Below are 20,307 nucleotides of genomic sequence, written 5' to 3' on the forward strand. Positions count from 1 at the left end.
CTCCCCTAATTTCAAGTTGCCGCCGCTCATACCTCACCTGTCTTTCAACAACTTCTTTGCCTCTGTACTTCCACCTCGACTGACGTCTCTGCCCTTACTCTTTGCCTTTAAATGTGTGTGTGTGTGTGTGTGTGTGTGTGTGTGTGTGTGTGTGTGTGTGTGTGGGCGCGCGCGTGTGCGCGCGCGCGTGTGCGCGTACACCTGCCCTTTTTTCCCCCTAAGGGAAGTCTTTCCGCTCCCGGGATTGGAGTGACTCCTTACCCTCTCCCTTAAAACCCACATCCTTTCGTCTTTCCCTCTCCTTCCCTCTTTCCTGAAGAAGCAACCATCGGTTGCGAAAGCTAGTAATTCTGTGTGTGTGTTTGTGTGTTTTGTTCATTGTGCCTGTCTGCCGGCGCTTTCCCGCTTAGTAAGTCTTGGAATCTTTGTTTTTAATATATATTGTGAAAAGTTATGATCCTACTTCCTGAGTTGAGGAAAATCAAAGTGTTAAAAAACCTAATCCAGTGGGTTAAGTTTTTCGTGCAGGAGGATATTTTCATGTTGATCATTAAATAGTAAAATGTAAATTCTAATAAATTTTTTCAGGATGCTAACCTATACGTACACCTACTTTATTAATGGGAAAAAACTGATTAATTAAACAGGTTAAATTTAGTAATTTAATATTGAACCCTGTAAGAAAGTAATTAAAAAGTAGAACAACAGGCCTCAGAACCCTTCCACTATCTTGATTATGTCTAAGCTCCAAAGTGCAGAGGGAGACAGTTAACTACGGAACATGAAGGAAGTGCACTCTTTCCTTCGAACGAGTAATCCTTCCCCTTTTACTAAAGAAGAAAGTGGAGAAAACTGGCTCATAGAGGTGCATGTAGATTGGACTGAAAGTATTTGGTTTTTCTGAATTGCTGATTCTGGTTATTTTCCTGCCACTATGTTTTCTGATGCAATACCAACACAATTCCATCCAAACAAATGGAGGAAGGTAATAGAGCTGAAACCAGTAAAAAAGGAAACTCACTAACGGAATCTATTACTTTTGTAAGAAGCCCCATTTCTTGCCTTGATGACACTGCATCCATTGGGAGAATCTTTTTCCACCTGTGGACTTGTTTTGTCCAAATTAAGAAAAAAATTAGAACAACAAAGAACAGGACTTCGGGAAGACCTGTAAATTTCAGCATGCTTCCAAAAAGGACAAAAATGTACTATACTCTCATTGATTCTACATATAGTTATTTTGTGAACATGTGAATGTTTCTTACCCATGTTTCTTATATTGCAACAAAAATTGAAACACAGTATTAGGCCCAATAAGAAAAATTTTTGTGGTGGTAAGTAGTAGCCTTAAGTGAATATAAAGGCTCTTTTTAATGTGTTTAAGGCTAAGTATTGAATATTTTGTGTGTTTATCAAATTTTCGTCATGGAATATTACTGGATTTTATTGTACCAAAGAAAGTAATAGATTCATGAAAATATAATACAATGTGATTGATAGATAAAAGATCTACTCACCAAACAGCAGAAGGAGAACACACATGTAAAGATATTAAAGTCTGCAAGCCTTCAGTGGCAGTGGCTCCTTCTGGCAGAAGATTTGAAGGGGAAGGAAGAGAGGTGAAAGAAAAGAACTAGTGATGTTTCGAAAAAGGGATAGAGTTCAGAGAAGTTCTCCCGAATCCTGGTTGTGGTGAGGCATTTGAACAGGGTGAGAAAGAAAGACTGATCGTTAGGACTACACTGGATGGGATTTGAAAACCTGGCAGTTTAAAGCTGGAATTTAGGGTAAATAAGCAAGACGGAGATTGGAGCTAAAACATCATGTGTGAGTTAATAAGAACAAAAAGCTAAATGCATTACATTTAATAAAGGTGCAAGGCAGATGGTGAAAAATACAGGTCAGAAAATGAGACACAACAAACTAAAAGGGTGGAAGTTGGTATTAGTATATGCAGACAGTGTGTATTGGCAACACACAATATCCTGTTGCAGAGCATACTCTAAAACGTGACAGTGGCCTCGACATCTATTTCACAATGTTTGCCATCTGGATCCTTTCCCCAGACATTAGTTTCTCAGAACTCCGCAGGTGGGAGCTGACGTAACGGCATGTCCTTGGTTCTACTCGCTCACCTGACCTTAATTTATGTTAATTTCTCGGTCTTGGTATATTTTCACAATAACTATTCCTTTTGTCACTCCCTTTTAGTTTTCTATATCTTTCATTATCTGACTTGTAACAATATTCACCATAGAGTGGAGGTAATGAGTTGCAGATAGGCCCAATAAAAGACAGTCACAAATATAGCTTTCAGCCAGTAAGGCCTTCATTAAAATTAACCGACAAAAACACACATACACACTCACGTGAATGCAATTCACTGCTATATGGTGAGTGGCATCTTTCCTTTTCTTGGTATTGTTACATTCTGTCGTGGATTTTCCATTGTTTGATTTTCTGACTTGTCTATTTTGTGTCTCCCCCCCCCCCTGCCCCCTTCCATCACATACAATGCACCCAGATTTCCACACTTAGTAAATTATGCACAATATGTAGGCAGTAATATCTGTCTTGTGTAATTCAATATCTGCCTTGTGTATAACCCTATCTACCACCTTAAAACTGTCAGGTTTTCAAATCTCACCCAGTGCAGTCACCAACAGCCAATCTTTCCTTCTCATCCCATCCGCTACCAAGTCTCCCCTGAGCGGGGGTTTGGGTGACTTTCGAACTATACCCCTCTTCCTAAACCTCACCAGACCTTTCCCCTCACCACTCTTCATTCTCCTTCAACCCTTCTGCCAGGGGGAGCCACTGGCCTTGAAAGCTTGCAGACATTCATCTTCATGTGTGTGTTCTGCTGTCACTGCTTTGTGAGTAGGTCTTTTATCTATCCAATTATGTTGGGTTTTCTGGCATTTTTCGAAAAGAGCCTCGTGTTTATTTTGTGGGTCAGTTTAAATTACAACCACTCTGCCTATAAAGAAAACAAGCTGTATTTTTTGCTAGAACTATTCAGTTTAGTCTATCAGCTTCTGTGGTATTGCATATGCTTGTATTTTGTACATTAGCTAGAAGTGCACAACTGTGTCGAACACCTTCCAAAAGCCAAGGAGCACTCTTATCAGACTAGATTCCAGGATCTGCAGCTGCCGTACACATCTCTTGGATGAATTGAATGATGAGAGTTTCACACAAGCATTAACAGAGTCCATGTTGATTCCTGAAAATTAGTACAACATGCTGTTTGTATGATTTGACTGGTTCCAGTTTTTGGGTTTTGTGAATTTTACTTTTATGAAAATTTCAAGCTAATTGCTCATCTAGTTGCAACACCTAGAAATTTTGCAACCATTTGAAACAGTGCTTCATTATAGATAACTTCATAGTTTTGATACAGTCCACCAGTGTTAATATTGTCTGCCAGTTATTTATGCACAACATGAAATTATAGGTGTTTGTGCACGAATGATAACTTGTGCCCACAACATTCTGCTGTGGGTCAAAATCACTGCATGTTCAATTTACCCCAGCAATTTGCATAAAATGTGTAGACATACAAAGCCAGTTCACACCTACATGGGTCTGCAATAATGGTGCTTCAGAGAAGTAAGGTCAGATTCTCTCTGACATGTAGACCTTGTTGCTAAAGTTAATGACTGATCCTTGGTGTTAATGTCTTACACTAGTGAAATTAGAAAAGTTGATTAGCTATGAATAATCAGTGTTGAACTGGCATTGCGGAAGTCATTCTTGTGGCAGTTGCAAATTAATCTCAAAAATGCTGCCATCTTGACATACTTTATCTGGATTTCAACACAGCTATGCAAAGTAGCATTTCTGTTTGCTTCTTCTGTTGATGATTTGCACCTCCATAGCATTTAATTTTGTAGTGTTGTAATTGTTGTGGAGCAAGTGACTGGCCTGAGAGGTACGGCTCCTTTTATGTGGTCCAGATAAATGTACACCTAATGATTTAACTAAAAATACACTTTGCTCACATTAACACTGTTCTTAATCAGCTAAATTAAATGCACGCGTATGTGGTATACATCATACACTATGCTATTGTCAAGCAATGTTAAATGACTGTCGAAGTAAAAGTCAGGTATATGTCAAGTGATACGTCCAGTGATGTCAAAGGAAAAATGACCATGCCATGATTGTAAAAACAGTGTAATCTAATGTTCTAAATTTCAGATTGTATGCTTTATCAGTGGAAAGCTAAAAGTAATTAGACGTCTCCACCACAATCTGTAAATCTCTTTCTCTCAGGAATGGACAGAAATATCAATTTATGTTGAATACTAAGAGTTACGATCCCTTGCCGATGGAAAAAATTTAAGCTTGAAACAAGGGAAACTCCTCACTGCACCCCCAACCTTTCTCAGATTTTAGTTTTAAAATGGCCCAGTGAGTAGCCTGTCAAAACCTGCATGTAGATCAAGCATGAAAATAGGAAGAAGGTGTACTGAACTGTGACCAAAGAATCAAATAGAAACAGTGAATGGTCTAAGCTCAAGATGGGCAACATCGCGCATATTGCAAGAATCACTCTGTGGTTGTGGGGTCGTGCTGTTGGTCTGCAAAGCTGGAGATCAGTGTTCATATCTCCCCTGTGCTTCCTAATATTTTTAATTAATTTATTTTTTCCACAAAATTATGAACTTTCCACCCGGTTATTGACATCTGTGTTGTCCTCTTGTACCCTTGGTTATTCTCTGGTTCTATGCGTTGATTATAGAATATGAGTTATGTGGTAAGAAAATGTTACTGTCTCAAGTCAATGTGACGATAATGAGATCTGTGTAGATGGTGTATAGACCTCCCACAGAAATGAAAACAACAACAAAAACGGTTGTGAACTCCTGTTACAACAAAGGAATTCAAGAGTCAGAATTTCCAGAAGGAACAGCAAGTCATAAGAAGTGTTCCTCGTGTAGAAAAATGAGATGTTCATTTGATACTCTCTTCCTTACACCTCACTGTTACAAACAGACATTACACCATGACAGACACACACGTCTGAGTACATTGAACACACATATCAGTGACCAGACAGCCAGTTCATAATTTTGTGAAAAAAGAATATGGGGCACAAGGGAGATTTGAATAGGGATCTACCCCTTTGCAGTCGAACATTGTGACCGCATAACTAAGATGCCTTGACACTGCAAGTTGGCTCAGTGTTTCACATGTTGAACTTGAACCGTTCAAAGTTTTGAATTTACTTCTTTTTCACAGTTCAGTACATCTTCTTCCTGTTTTTGTGCTTGATCTGCATTCAGTTTTTGACAGGTTATCCACTGGGACATCTTACCACTAAATCTGGCAGTAGTGTGATGGGAGATTCCCTTTCAAGTCAGTACAGTCAGAAGGTACGGCCATTTGTCAAATATTTTTAAACTCACAGATTCGCTCATCAATCTCCTGGAACTGATGATGCCACCATTGCTAGTGCTACTCTCACCATCTGACAATTTTCCAGGAGGTGCAGCCAGAACCGGACTATTTTGGTCTACAAGGCACGTGCCGCAAACTAGTCTGCGACATACACCCCCCACCTCTGAGAAATTTGTCACTGTCGGGAGTTATGCTAGGCATTTGTCCAAACACTCCGGACAGTTCCTCATTCGGAGTAACTCCTGATTTGTAGTGACATCCACGGATCTGACAAATTGTCCTATCAGTGAATGCCAACACGTAGACCTAGACTTCGGGCAATCCATCAATGTTAGGGCTCCATCGCTCACCTTTTACGGAGTTACCGGCCTGGTGTTACCTCTTCTAGAAACTTCCCAGGTGGTTACTTGTTATGTGCTATGTCTTCCTTTAACCCCCATAGACTTTATTGTCGAACGCTTTTTCCAGGTCGACAAATCCTATGAATGTATCTTGATTTTTCTTTAGCCTTGCTTCCATTATTAGCCGTAACGTCAGAATTGCCTCTCTTGTGCCTTTACTTTTCCTAAAGCCAAACTGATCGTCACCTATCGCATTCTCAAATTTCTTTTCCATTCTTCTGTATATTATTCTTGTAAGCAGCTTCGACGCATGAGCTGTTAAGCTGATTGTGCGATAATTCTCTCATTTATCAGCTCTTGCCGTCTTCGGAATTGTGTGGATGATGCTTTTCTGAAAGTCAGATGGTATGTTGCCAGACTCATATATTCTACACACACGTGAATAGTCGTTTTGTTGCCACTTCCCCTAATGATTTTAGAAATTCTGATGGAATGTTATCTATCCCTTCTGCCTTATTTGACTGTAAGTCCTCCAAAGCTCTCTTAAATTCCGATTCTAATACTGGATACCCTATCTCTTCTAAATCGACTCCTGTTTCTTCTTCTATCACATCAGACAAATCTTCACCCTCATAGAGGCTTTCAATGTATTCTTTCCACCTATCTGCTCTCTCCTCTGCATTTAACAGTGGAATTCCCGTTGTACTCATAATGTTACCACCGTTGCTTTTAATGTCACCAAAGGTTGTTTAGACTTTCCTGTATGCTGAGTCTGTCCTTCTGACAATTATATCTTTTTCGATGTCTTCACATTTTTCCTGCAGCCATTTCGTCTTAGCTTCCCTGCACTTCCTATTTATTTCATTCCTCAGTGTTAGAGAACTTCAAACATATCTCGTCATTCCTTAGAACTTCCGTATCCCACTTCTTTCCGTATTGATTCTTCCTGACTAATGTCTTGAACTTCAGCCTACTCTTCATCACTACTATATTGTGATCTGAGTCTATATCTGCTCCTGGGTACGCCTTACAATCCAGTATCTGATTTCGGAATCTCTGTCTGACCATGATGTAATCTAATTGAAATCTTCCCGTATCTCCCGGCCTTTTCCAAGTATACCTCCTCCTCTTGTGATTCTTGAACAGGGTATTTGCTATTACTAGTTGAAACTTGTTACAGAACTCAATTAGTCTTTCTCCTTTTCCATTCCTTGTCCCAAGCCCATATTCTCCTGTAACATTTTCTTCTACTTCTTCCCCTACAATTGCATTCCAGTCGCCCATGACTATTAGATTTTCGTCTCCCTTTACATACAGCATTACCCTTTCAATATCCTCATACATTTTCTCTATCTGTTCATCTTCAGCTTGCGATGTCGGCATGTATACCTGAACAATTGTTGTCGGTGTTGGTCTGCTGTCGATTCTAGTTAGAACAACCCGGTCACTGAACTGTTCACAGTAACACACCTTCTGCCCTACCTTCCTATTCATAACGAACCCTACACCTGTTATACCATTTTCTACTGCTGTTGATATTACCCGATACTCATCTGGCCAGAAATCCTTGTCTTCCTTCTACTTCACTTCACTGGCCCCTACTAGATCTAGATTGAGCCTTTGCATTTCCCTTTTCAGATTTTCTAGCTTCCCTACCATGTTCAAGCTTCTGAAATTTCACGCCCCGACTCGTAGAACATTATCCTTTCGTTGATTATTCAATCTTTTTCTCATGGTAACCTTCCTCTTGGCAGTCCCCTCCCGGAGATCTGAATGGGGGACTATTCCGGAATCTTTTGCCAATGGAGAGATCATCATGACACTTCTTCAACTACAGGCCACATGTCCTGTGGATACACGTTACGTGTCTTTAATGCAGTGGTTTCCATATCCTTCTGCATCCTCATGTCGTTGATCATTGCTGATTCTTCCGCCTTTAGGGGCAATTTCCCACCCCTAGGACAAGAGTGCCCTGAACCTCTATCCACTCCTCCACCCTCTTTGACAAGGCCATTGGCAGAATGAGGCTGACTTCTTATGCCGGAAGTCTTCGGCCGCCAATGCTGACTATTTATCAAAATTTAGGCAGTGGCGGGGATCGAACCCGGGACCGAGGACGTTTTTATTATGAATCAAAGACGCTACCCCTAGACCACGGGTGCAGCTTTACTGTATGATTAAATGATGATGTCGTCCTCTTGGGTAAAATATTCCGGAGGTAAAATAGTCCCCCATTCGGATCTCCGGGCAGGGACTACTCAAGAGGATGTCGTTACCAGGAGAAAGAAAACTGGCGTTCTACGGATTGGAGCGTGGAATGTCAGATCCCATAATCGGGCAGGTAAGTTAGAAAATTTAAAAAGGGAAATGGATAGGTTAAAGTTAGAAATAGTAGGAATTAGTGAAGTTCGCTGGCAGGAGGAACAAGACTTTTGGTCAGGCGAATACAAGGTTAAAACACAAAATCAAATAGGGGTAATGCAGGAGTACGTTTAATAATGAATAGGAAAATAGGAATGCTGGTAAGCTACTACCAACAGCATAGTGAACGCGTTATTGTGGCCAAGATAGACACGAAGCCCACACCTACTACAGTAGTAAAAGTTTATATGCCAACTAGCTCTGCAGATGACGAAGAAATTGAAGAAATGTATGATGAAGTAAAAGAAATTATTCAGATAGTGAAGGGAGACGAAAATTTAATAGTCAGGGGTGACTGGAATTAGAGTGTAGGAAAAGGGAGAGAAGGAAACGTAGTTGGTGAATATGGATTGGGGCTAAGAAATGAAAGAGAAAGCCGCCTGGTAAAATTTTGCACAGAGCACAACTTAATCATAGCTAACACTTGGTTCAAGAATCATAAAAGAAGGTTGTATACATGGAAGAACCCTGGAGATACTAAAAGGTATCAGATAGATTATATAATGGTAAGACAGATTTAGGAACGAGGTTTTAAATTGTAAGACGTTTCCAGGGGCAGATGTGGACTCTGACCATAATCTATTGGTTATGACCTGTAGATTAAAACTGAAGAAACTGCAAAAAGGTGGGAATTTAAGGAGATGGGACCTGGATAAACTGAAAGAACCAGTGGTTGTACAGAGTTTGAGGGAGAGCATAAAGAAACAATTGACAGTAATGAGGGAAAGAAATACAGTAGAAGAAGAATGGGTAGCTTGAGGGAGGAAGTAGTGAAGGCAGCAGAGGATCAAGTAGGTAAAAAGACGAGGGCTAGGAGAAATCCTTGGGTAACAGAAGAAATATTGAATTTAATTGATGAAAGGAGAAAATATAAAAATGCAGTGAATGAAGCAGGCGAAAAGGAATACAAATGTCTCAAAAATGAGATCGACAGGAAGTGCAAAATGGCTAAGCAGGGACGGCTAGAGGACAGATGTAAGGATGTAGAGGCTTATCTCACTAGGGGTAAGATATACTGCCTACAGGAAAATTAAAGAGACCTTTGGAGAGAAAAGAACCACGTGTATGAATATTAAGAGCTCAGATGGAAACCCAGCTCTAAGCAAAGAAGGGAAAGCAGAAAGGTGGAAGGAGTATATAGAGGGTCTATACAGGGGCAATGTTCTTGAGGACAATATTATGGAAATGGAAGAGGATGTAGATGAAGATGAAATGGGAGGTACGATACTGCGTGAAGAGTTTGACAGAGCACTGAAAGACCTGAGTCGAAACAAGGCCCCGGTAGTAGACAACATTCCATTAGAACTACTGACAGCCTTGGGAGAGCCAGTCATGACAAAACTCTACCAGCTGGTGAGCAAGATTTATGAGACAGGCGAAATTCCCTCAGACTTCAAGAAGAATATAATAATTCCAATCCCAAAGAAAGTAGGTGTTGACAGATGTGAAAATTACCAAACAATCAGTTTAATAAGTCACAGCTGCAAAATACTAACACGAATTCTTTACAGACGAATGGAAAAACTAGTAGAAGCCAACCTCGGGGAAGATCAATTTGGATTCCGTAGAAATACTGGAACACGGGAGGCAATACTGACCTTAGAACGTATCTTAGAAGAAAGATTAATGAAAGGCAAACCTACGTTTCTAGAATTTGTTGACTTAGAGAAAGCTTTCAACAATGTTGACTGGAATACTCTTTCAAATTCTAAAGGTGGCAGGGGTAAAATACAGGGAGCGAAAGGCTATTTACAATTTGTACAGAAACCAGATGGCAGTCATAAGAGTCGAGGGGCACGAAAGGGAAGCAGTCATTGGGAAGGGAGAAAGACAGGGTTGTAGCTTCTCCCCGATGTTATTCAATCTGTATATTGAGCAAGCAGTAAAGGAAACAAAAGAAAAATTCGGAGTTGGTATTAAAATCCATCGAGAAGAAATAAAAACTTTGAGGTTCGCCAATGACATTGTAATTCTGTCAGAGACAGCAAAGGACTTGGAAGAGCAGTTGAATGGAATGGACAGTGTCTTGAAAGGAGGATATAAGATGAACATCAACGAAAGCAAAATGAGGATAATGGAATGTAGTCGAATTAAGTCGGGTGATGCTGACGGAATTAGATTAGGAAATGAGACACTTAAAGTAGTAAAGGAGTTTTGCTATTTGGGGAGCAAAATAACTGATGATGGTTTAAGTAGAGAGGATATAAAATGTAGACTGGCAATGGCAAGGAAAGCGTTTCTGAAGAAGAGAAATTTGTTAACATCGAGTATTGATTTAAGTGTGGGGAAGTAATTTCCGAAAGTATTTGTATTGAGTGTAGCCATGTATGGAAGTGGATCATGGACGATAACTAGTTTGGACAAGAAGAGAACAGAAGCTTTCGAAATGTGGTGCTACATAAGAATGCTGAAGAGTAGATGGGTAGATCATGTAACTAATGAGGAGGTATTGAATAGGATTGGGAAGAAGAGAAGTTTGTGGCACAACTTGACTAGAAGGAGGGATTGGTTGGTAGGACACGTTCTGTGGCATCAAGGGATCACCAATTTAGTATTGGAGGGCAGTGTAGAGGGTAAAAATCGTAGAGGGAGACCAAGAGATGAATACTCTAAGCAGATTCAGAAGGATTTAGGTTGTGGTAGGTACTGGGAGATGAAGGAGCTTGGGAAGGACAGAGTAGCCTGGAGAGCTGCATCAAACCAGTCTCAGGAGTGAAGACAACAACAACAACAACAACAACAACAACAACAACAACAACAACAACCTTTAATGTTGATTGACAGTGTTATTTCTTCCCATAACTATATTCTGAATAAACATGTTAATACTTCCAGTATACTTACTGTTGTTGTATCAAAATGTACGGAACGAGAGTACATCAGTCTCTGATGTGTTTAGGGGAGTTGGAACAGCGGCTATCATGCTGATAGTCTGTGGTGCCCCAGATATCACAGCACTGTCAGTGAATATTTCAAGTCATAATGTAGTGAAAAGGCTGTACAGTCTCACAATGCTGAGCAAACAGTGTGTCTGCCCTTTTGACCATGAGTCGGATGGGGTCGATTCCGTATTTGCATGTCAGACCAGTGTGAGCAGCAATATCGCAGAAGGATAGACGGCAGGCCACAATCCCTGCCACTGCAGAATTCAGACCCAACGTATGTCAACATTTCCCGTTCTTACACGAGATGCTACATGATCTTCTCATGACTAACTGACATTCAAAACCACTGTGTAACCTTTGTTTTTTATAAAGAATGTTGATGACATAATTGCAAGTTGCTTTGTTTGGTTTCACTGACCTTGTTGTTTCCATATCTGAACGTCTGACAGTATCCCAGTATTGCTAACAGCCCAAAAGAAACGATTTGTCACCAATTGTAGTGTGTGCCTTTAGGTATAATTTTGATCTTCTTTATCATTATTCACATTGTCGTGAGTTTTCATAGCTTCTGTATTCATTCTTGGTCTCTGCTTTCTGTCTGTTGACCATCTGGAAACGAACTGGCTGATTGAAACTAGTTACAACAATGTGAAATGCTATTGTGATTGTGTTGTAAAAATTCAAAAAAAAGTGAGTGGTTATATTCTTTTAATCTCCCCGGGCAGTATAGTATTTTTCAACAATGCTGCCTACACAACAAAACTTTCGTTTTTTTTCTCCATTTGTTGTTTCATACTGATTCTCTTAGTGTGTGCATTTTGAATCTTACGCCATCTTCTCAATAACATTTCTCAGTAGTTTTTTCTAAATTCAGAGTATGCAGTTGTAGGAATGTCTGGCAGTTTCTCGGCTGCGTTCTTTACGGCATCACTATTTGCAGGTGTCTCCAGTGGTGCCGTCGGCTGGCGCGCCGTCAGCTTACTGCTCCGAGTGGTTCTGGACGGCGCAGAAGCCTCAGGACGGACACAGGCGTCTGCTGTGCGCTGTGCGGAGGTACTCGGCTCAGGTTCAGCCAGTTGTGGAGTTTCTCAGGTACTGTGAGCAACCTCAGCTGTGGTTTTGAGGCTCCTATTGCTGCCAGCGAAATCTGGTGTGCAAGGCCTGCATCAGCAGTGCCTCCATGAAGTATTAAACACTTGGTGTGAAATTACTGCCTGCAGAGTAAATGCAGATGGGAGCTGCAGGCAGTGTTGATGTTTTTACAGTGATTAAAATAGGACTGTGGTGAGCAGCTGGGGTTGACTAGGGAGAGCAAAGCATCATCCGTTCACCACTCACTCTGTGGTGGTGCCGGTTCACAGTTTTGCTTCAGTTTTGCCAAGGTACAGTCCATAGTGGGCTTACAAAGTGATCAGCAAATTTACCATGAGTTTCTTTGTAAGTATTTGAACTTCTCTGTGATATATTTGACTTGAGTGATTTGATTCTGTACCTTCAGTAGCCTCATGACCTGTATCAGTAGATACTCAGGAGCTTCGGACATTGGTGACTGGTCAGTAGTTCTTTGCATTGGGCCCAGGAGAAAATTCTAGGAAGTTACGAAATCAGTTTTCCCAATGTATGACACGTAATTTTTGTATCAAGACACCTGGGGATTCTATTTGCTGTAGATTCTGAGAGTGCATACTGCTGCCTGTGAAACTTTAATGAGGATGTACCATAGGACACTGAGTGTCACATAGCACCCAATTATACAGAATTAATCAAATATCGAAAAGCTGTATTTTGTGTATCAATGAAGATAGAGACTTGGGGCAAATTTTAACTGATGTATCAAAACAAAAAGTTTACCTCGGTGGCACATGGAATTGCAGGTTCACAGTAGGTGTCTACTTCATGCAGTTGGCTTGCTCACTCTTTCATTCATTACACAACATGGGCAGAGTCTGTAGTGAGAGTTTTTTACTTGTATTCATAAGTGCAACACTTGGTGGTGGTCAAGTCCCACATAAAAGTTGCCCTTCCTATAATAACGAAATGTCCCCAGTTAATATCATGCAGTGTGCCTACTATCAGTTTTCGTTCTTAAGACACCTATACCTCAATTGTGCAACAGACTTGGTATTTGGTACCTGAAATAATTTAATATTGCTCACTAGCCAACTCTCCTTTCACTGAAACCAAGTAGTATCTTCCTAACATCATGTAGTTTCCCCCTGATAGCAAGATACTGATGTAGCTGCCTTCTCTGAGCTCTCGGTGTAAAAGTACCTCCTGTGACCTCAAATTAGTTTAATAATGTGGAGAGTGGGTTCTTTCCTAGTTCTTCTTACAAGCATGAAGAGAATTTTTCTTCCATTTTGTACCATCCTTCCCAACATAATAATTTGATTCATCTTCTTTTTTGGCTTGTTTCTGTCATTGTCCATTTTTTCCCTGTCATCAGACAGCTCCAAACTGCTTCGTGATTATATTATGTAAAGCTGGGTCTGAGACTTCATCATCGTCTGAAAAGTAATAGTCCTAATCTTTTCCACATTCTTTCAAATTTTCTTTGTCGTCCCATCAAAAATGTGTTAGCTTGGTTCATTTCTGAAACTCCAGTTGAAATAAAGAGTAGACATGCCTAATAATTATAATTAATAAAAAACATAGCTCCTGTATAACTATTACATCTAAATGAAAAAAATCACCTTTTCTATTACGTCTACACCAATCTATGCCTTGGGTGTCTGACTTTCAGAACAACTGCCTCATGAATGTAGTAACAATGCTGCCATAACGTGAACTGCTGTACTGTTAAATCTAGATATCTAGATACGAAATGAAGGCAGAAGGGAGAAAGCTTCAGCAGTGCGTCCTGTTATTTGGTGTCTAGCTTTCCATTCTGTTTGCTTCCTTCTTGATTGTGATTCTCTGTAGACAGCAATAAAACTGCCCTTTACTTTTTAGGAAGATGTGAACATAGTCATGTTATATTCATGACTAAAAAGTTCTGTACTTAGCTGATGTTTCCAATTACACTTACATTGGGAGGGGGGGGGGGGGGGGAGGAATGGACAGCAGCTGGTACTTACTAAATTTTAGAGTATGTGGCAGAGTCAGATCTTTTTTCCGTCAGTTTCCACATAATTTCACAAACTGTTTTCAGGCTTGGATGTCTAATAGTATGTTTCAGTACATCATTGGTGAACAGACAGTGCATCATTTTGTTGTTCCTTATCTGTGTATACAAAAGCATTACTACACTAAAAGTGAATTTGTTCTGCCTTGTGAGGCAGTACCTGTGACTCGCAGGTTGGTAGACACAGAATGTCTTTCACGAGAACGGCAGGCGGCATGTGTCCCTCCGTAGTTGGTGGAAGAGGACTTCAGGAACAGGCTATATTGAACAAATTCTATGTTAGTTATACCAGGTGTCAGAAAATTGCAATCTCTTCAAGAGACAGGAATTGTGTGGTTAAAAAGCATATGGGGGGGGGGGGGGGTCTCCAGTTGAGAGGGAAAATTCATTTTGCATTGCAGTAGTCACATGGAATATTGTTTCATAAAAGGTCATGCAATGTCTGACGCCAACAGCATTCCTGCGATAACAATGTATATTTCATTCAATCTGTTAAACTTATAAATTTTAACAGTACTAATTAAGGGAACTGAAAGAAATGTGCTGAATGTGATCAGTGGAATATTTTTTATTTTTCTAATTTTTAGGTATCTGTGTACATCATAAAGCTGTTAGTCATCACATTACGTAATTTACAGTCCCATTCATTACAAAGGTGAAAACCATTATCATACACTTCTTGGAAAACTGAGTGGTAGTCCTTATATGAAAGCATCCCTACTTAATTATACCGTTTATAACAGAAATGTCAGTTCTCCCCATTCCTCCTTCCTGTCCTGTGCACGAACTAAAATTGTTTTAACATAACTGAAGGCTCGAACACAGTAAACCTTTCCTCTGCCATTTTCGGGGTTTTTTGTTCTGGTTATCAAAAATTCATCATAAATTGCTTCTGCACAAAACAGTTCTAACCCTCTATTGCCCAAATTATTATTTCCTGTAGAAAAAAATATTTATATGCACAGAATGTTACAGAATAATGTATTTAACACATAAGGTGAATTTTTGTTTTTGAAATTATTTTTTAAAAATAGTTCTGTGACTCTGAGGTCACAGTGGGCAGTTACATTTTTTGTTCAGTCTTGTACAAATAATTTAGTATTTCTAATTAGAGACAAGAGTGGAGTTGCATGTTATGGTAAAATTGGAGGTAAGTAAAGACTGAGATAACAATTGTTGTTGTTGTTGTTGTTGTTGTCTTCAGTCCTGAGACTGGTTTGATGCAGCTCTCCATGTTACTCTATCCTGTGCAAGCTTCTTCATCTACCAGTACCTACCACAACCTAAATCCTTCTGAATCTGCTTAGTGTATTCATCTCTTGGTCTCCCTCTACGATTTTTACCCTCCACACTGCCCTTCAATACTAAATTGGTGATCCCTTGATGCTCAGAACATGTCCTACCAACCAATCCATTCTTCTGGTCAAGTTGTGCCACAAACTTCTCTTCTCATTAGTTATGTGATCTACCCATCTACTCTTCAGCATTCTTCTGCAGCACCACATTTCGAAAGCTTCTATTCTCTTCTTGTCCAAACTAGTTATCGTCCACGTTTCACTTCCATACATGGCTACACTCGATACAAATACTTTCAGAAATGACTTCCCCACACTTAAATCAATACTCGATGTTAACAAATTTCTCTTCTTCAGAAACACTTTCCTTGCCATCGCCAGTCTACATTTTATATCCTCTCTACTTAAACCATCATCAGTTATTTTGCTCCCCAAATAGCAAAACTCCTTTACTACTTTATCTAATTCCCTCAGCATCACCCGACTTAATTCGACTACATTCCATTATCCTCATTTTGCTTTTGTTGATGTTCATCTTATATCCTCCTTTCAAGACACTGTCCATTCCATTCAACTGCTCTTCCAAGTCCTTTGCTGTCTCTGACAGAATTACAATGTCATTGGCGAACCTCAAAGTTTTTATTTCTTCTCGATGGATTTTAATACCAACTCCGAATTTTTCTTTTGTTTCCTTTACTGCTTGCTCAATATACAGATTGAATAACATCGGGGAGAAGCTACAACCCTGTCTTTCTCCCTTCCCAACCACTGCCTCCCTTTCATGCCCCTCGACTCTTATAACTGCCATCTGGTTTCTGTACAAATTGTAAATAGCCTTTCGCTCCCTGTATTTTACCCCTGCCACCTTTAGAATTTGAAAGAGTATTCCAGTCAACATTGTCAAAAGCTTTCTCTAAGTCAACAAACTCTAGAAACGTAGGTTTGCCTTTCCTTAATCTTTCTTCTAAGATAAGTTCTAAGGTCAGTATTGCCTCCCGTGTTCCAGTATTTCTACGGAATCCAAATTGATCTTCCCCGAGGTTGGCTTCTACTAGTTTTTCCATTCGTCTGTAAAGAATTCGTGTTAGTATTTTGCAGCTGTGACTTATTAAACTGATTGTTTGGTTATTTTTCACATCTGTCAACACCTACTTTCTTTGGGATTGGAATTATTATATTCTTCTTGAAGTCTGAGGGTATTTCGCCTGTCTCATACATCTTGCTCACCAGATGGTAGAGTTTTGTCATGACTGGCTCTCCCAAGGCTGTCAGTAGTTCTAATGGAATGTTGTCTACTACCGGGGCCTTGTTTCGACTCAGGTCTTTCAGTGCTCTGTCAAACTCTTCACGCAGTATCGTACCTCCCATTTCATCTTCATCTACATCCTCTTCCATTTCCATAATATTGTCCTCAAGAACATTGCCCCTGTATAGACCCTCTATATACTCCTTCCACCTTTCTGCTTTCCCTTCTTTGCTTAGAACTGGGTTTCCCATTGAGCTCTTGATATTCATACAAGTGGTTCTCTTTTCTCCAAAGGTCTCTTTAATTTTCCTGTAGGCAGTATCTATCTTACCCCTAGTGAGATAAGCCTCTACATCCTTACATTTGTCCTCTAGCCGTCCCTGCTTAGCCATTTTGCACTTCCTGTCGATCTCATTTTTGAGACATTTGTATTCCTTTTTGCCTGCTTCATACACTGCATTTTTATATTTTCTCCTTTCATCAATTAAATTCAATATTTCTTCTGTTACCCAAGGATTTCTACTAGCCCTCGTCTTTTTACCTACTTGATCCTCTGCTGCCTTCCCTCAGAGCTACCCATTCTTCTTCTACTGTATTTCTTTCCCCCCTTCCTGTCAATTGTTCCCATTTGCTCTCCCTGAAACTCTGTACAACCTCTGTTTCTTTCAGTTTATCCAGGTCCCATCTCCTCAAATTCCCACCATTTTGCAGTTTCCTCAGTTTTAATCTACAGTTCATAACCAATAGTGTCCACATCTGCCCCTGGAAATGCCTTAGAATTTAAAACCTGGTTCCTAAATCTCTGTCTTACCATTATATAATCTATCTGATACCTTTTAGTATCTCCAGGGTTCTTCCATGTATGCAACCTTCTTTTATGATTCTTGAACCAAGTGTTAGCTATGATTAAGTTGTGGTCCGTGCAAAATTCTACCAGGTGGCTTCCTCTTTCATTTTTTGGCCCCAATCCATATTCACCTACTACATTTCCTTCTCTCCCTTTCCCTACACTCTAATTTCAGTCACCCCTGACTATTAAATTTTCGTCTCCCTTCACTATCTGAATAATTTCTTTTATCTCATCATACATTTCTTCAATTTCTTCATCTGCAGAGCTAGTTGGCATATAAACTTGTACTACTGTAGTAGATGTAGGCTTTGTACCTATCTTGGCCACAATAATGCGTTCACTATGCTGTTTGTAGTAGCTTACCAGCATTCCTATTTTCCTATTCATTATTAAACGTACTCCTGCATTACCCCTATTTGATTTTGTGTTTATAACCCTGTAGTCACCTGACCAAAAGTCTTGTTCCTCCTGCCACCGAACTTCACTAATTCCCACTATATCTAACTTTAACCTGTCCATTTCCCTTTTTAAATTTTCTAACCTACCTGCCCAATTAAGGGATCTGACATTCCACACTCCAATCCGTAGAACGCCAGTTTTCTTTCTCCTGATAACATCCTCTTGAGTAGTCCCCAACCGGAGATCTGAATGGGGGACTATTTTACCTCCGGAATATTTTACCCAAGAGGACGACATCATCATTTAATCATACAGTAAACCTGCATGCCCTCGGGAAAAATTATGGCCATAGTTTCCCCTTGCTTTCAGCCGTTCGCAGTACCAGCACAGCAAGGCCGTTTTGGTTATTGTTACAAGGCCAGATCAGTCAATCATCCAGACTGTTGCCCTTGCAACTACTGAAATGGCTGCTGCCCCTCTTCAGGAACCACACGTTTGTCTCTCCTCTCAACAGATACCCCTCCATTATGGTTGCACCTTCCATCTGTATCGCTGAGGCACGCAAGCCTCCCCACCAACGGCAAGGTCCATGGTTAATGGGGGGGAGGAGAAACAGAAATGTGGAGGACAGTTACCGGTATGAAGAAAACACAAGTAAACAAAGCAGTAGAAAACCTAATTCTCTTAAAAGAATGCAAAAGCATTATGCAGACCTTTTAACTGAAAATAGGCCATATTACACGCAAGAGAATGAAGTGAAGATGGAAGTAACTGATCAAAATATAAACATTACATTAGAGGAACTGAATTGTGCATTAATTAAAATGAACAGTGGCCGATCACCTGGTCCAGGAATCGTTCCTGGTGAGTTATTGAAGGCTGGAGGAAGATATTTAAAAGTTCAATTATGAAATACTGCTCATACATCAGACAGATGCGACTCTTAGCAGCTGCACAATAGTCCAGTCGTTGCACCCAGTTTTCGGACACAGCTTCAATTTATTATTCTCGAATCGGGAACATACACATCAATAACATCTTCAATAACTGCTTTAATAATTCTGGAAATTTCATTTTGAATTTGATTAACTGTTAGAAGCTTCTCCAGCGGTCGGATTGAACTCTCCCCTTCAATTAACTCCATATGTAAAAGTATGTTACGGCTAAATCAGGTGAGGGAAGCGGCCATTTGAGGAATGTGTTCCGAAATTATGCGGTTACCAAATGGTGCTTGGAGAACTTGCAAGGTCTTGTTGATGTGTGATGTGTCACGCGGTCTTTATGGAACATTTTCGTTTGGACTGTATTCCAAGACCTGGTTGGCCTTTAATTTGATGCACTGCCTGTTGCGTGGATGTTTCTTACCAAATTCAGTATTAGGACGACATTATTTTCTGAATATATAAGGAGCATTTTTGTTAGAGTTATGAATGAAAGTATTACTTCAATGAATTGGTAAATTAAATGCGTCAACATTGAAGTAAATCTATTTTCCTCACATCAGCTAAATATCATTAAATATAGTCTGAACTTTATTTAATCGTGCCAGAAGCATAGTACATAAAATCAGAATGATTAACACACAAATATCAAGTATATAACAAAAAGAGTATAAAAGTATACAGATATCTAAGCACGGTCAAGTAGTTTTTTTATTTTATGAAGTCTTGGACCAGAACCTGGCCACGTCCAGCGCTTCCGGGGTGGCATTTATCATGGTTCAGGTGCTTGGGCACAGCACACACTGCGGGAGGTGAATGGCGGTTTGAGTGTGTCCAGTCACACAGCACTGGTTCATTTGAGAGGTCCCATTTGCGCATATTCTCTTTGGATTGTGTGACACCAGAGCGCAGCCTTTTAAGAGATTTCCTTGTCGACCATTCTTCCATATGGCCGGGAGTGAGTTCTTCGTTTGGGACTATCCATTCCCCGAGGTGCATGTTTTCTTGTCGCCACGTTGCCAGCATCACTTGCTGCGGTGTCCCGACGATGTTTTCTGCTGTGTGCAGGAAGCTTTTTCTAGATTTTAGTCGACGGCGGGCTGGCTGGTGTTTGTACAGCAGGTGGACAGGTGAGGTCAACGCCTTTGTCTTTTCGTTCTTGGCCGCTACTTTCCTTCTAATATCTGGAGGGACCACGCCTGCCAGGCAGTACAGTTTATCAGTCGGGGTTGGTCTCATACAGCCTGTGATGGTGCGGTAGGATTCATTAAGCGGTATGTCCACTTGCTTGGCGTGGCTGGAATTGTACCACACTGGGCACGCGTACTCCGCTGTTGAATAGCACAAAGAAAGAGCTGTGGTTCTCACTATTTCAGGCCCGTTAGTTTGCGCACAATGT

General features: G+C 40.3%; 1 protein-coding gene across 2 annotated transcripts in view; it reads left to right on the top strand.

Moving 5' to 3' along the window:
• LOC126293682 (uncharacterized) overlaps positions 1-20,307 on the top strand; it is a 110,541-nt gene that overhangs the window by 16,572 nt on the left and 73,662 nt on the right. Inside the window, exon 2 of one of the 2 annotated variants that reach the window (XM_049986975.1) lies at positions 11,994-12,145. The exons of the other annotated variant lie outside the window; for it this stretch is intronic. Within the exon in view, the coding sequence (XP_049842932.1) occupies positions 11,994-12,145 (152 nt within the window). The remainder of the gene's footprint in view (positions 1-11,993; positions 12,146-20,307) is intronic. 2 annotated transcript variants of the gene reach the window in all.

This window comes from Schistocerca gregaria, chromosome 10, assembly GCF_023897955.1.
Source record: "Schistocerca gregaria isolate iqSchGreg1 chromosome 10, iqSchGreg1.2, whole genome shotgun sequence".
NCBI classification, from domain to species: domain Eukaryota; kingdom Metazoa; phylum Arthropoda; class Insecta; order Orthoptera; family Acrididae; genus Schistocerca; species Schistocerca gregaria.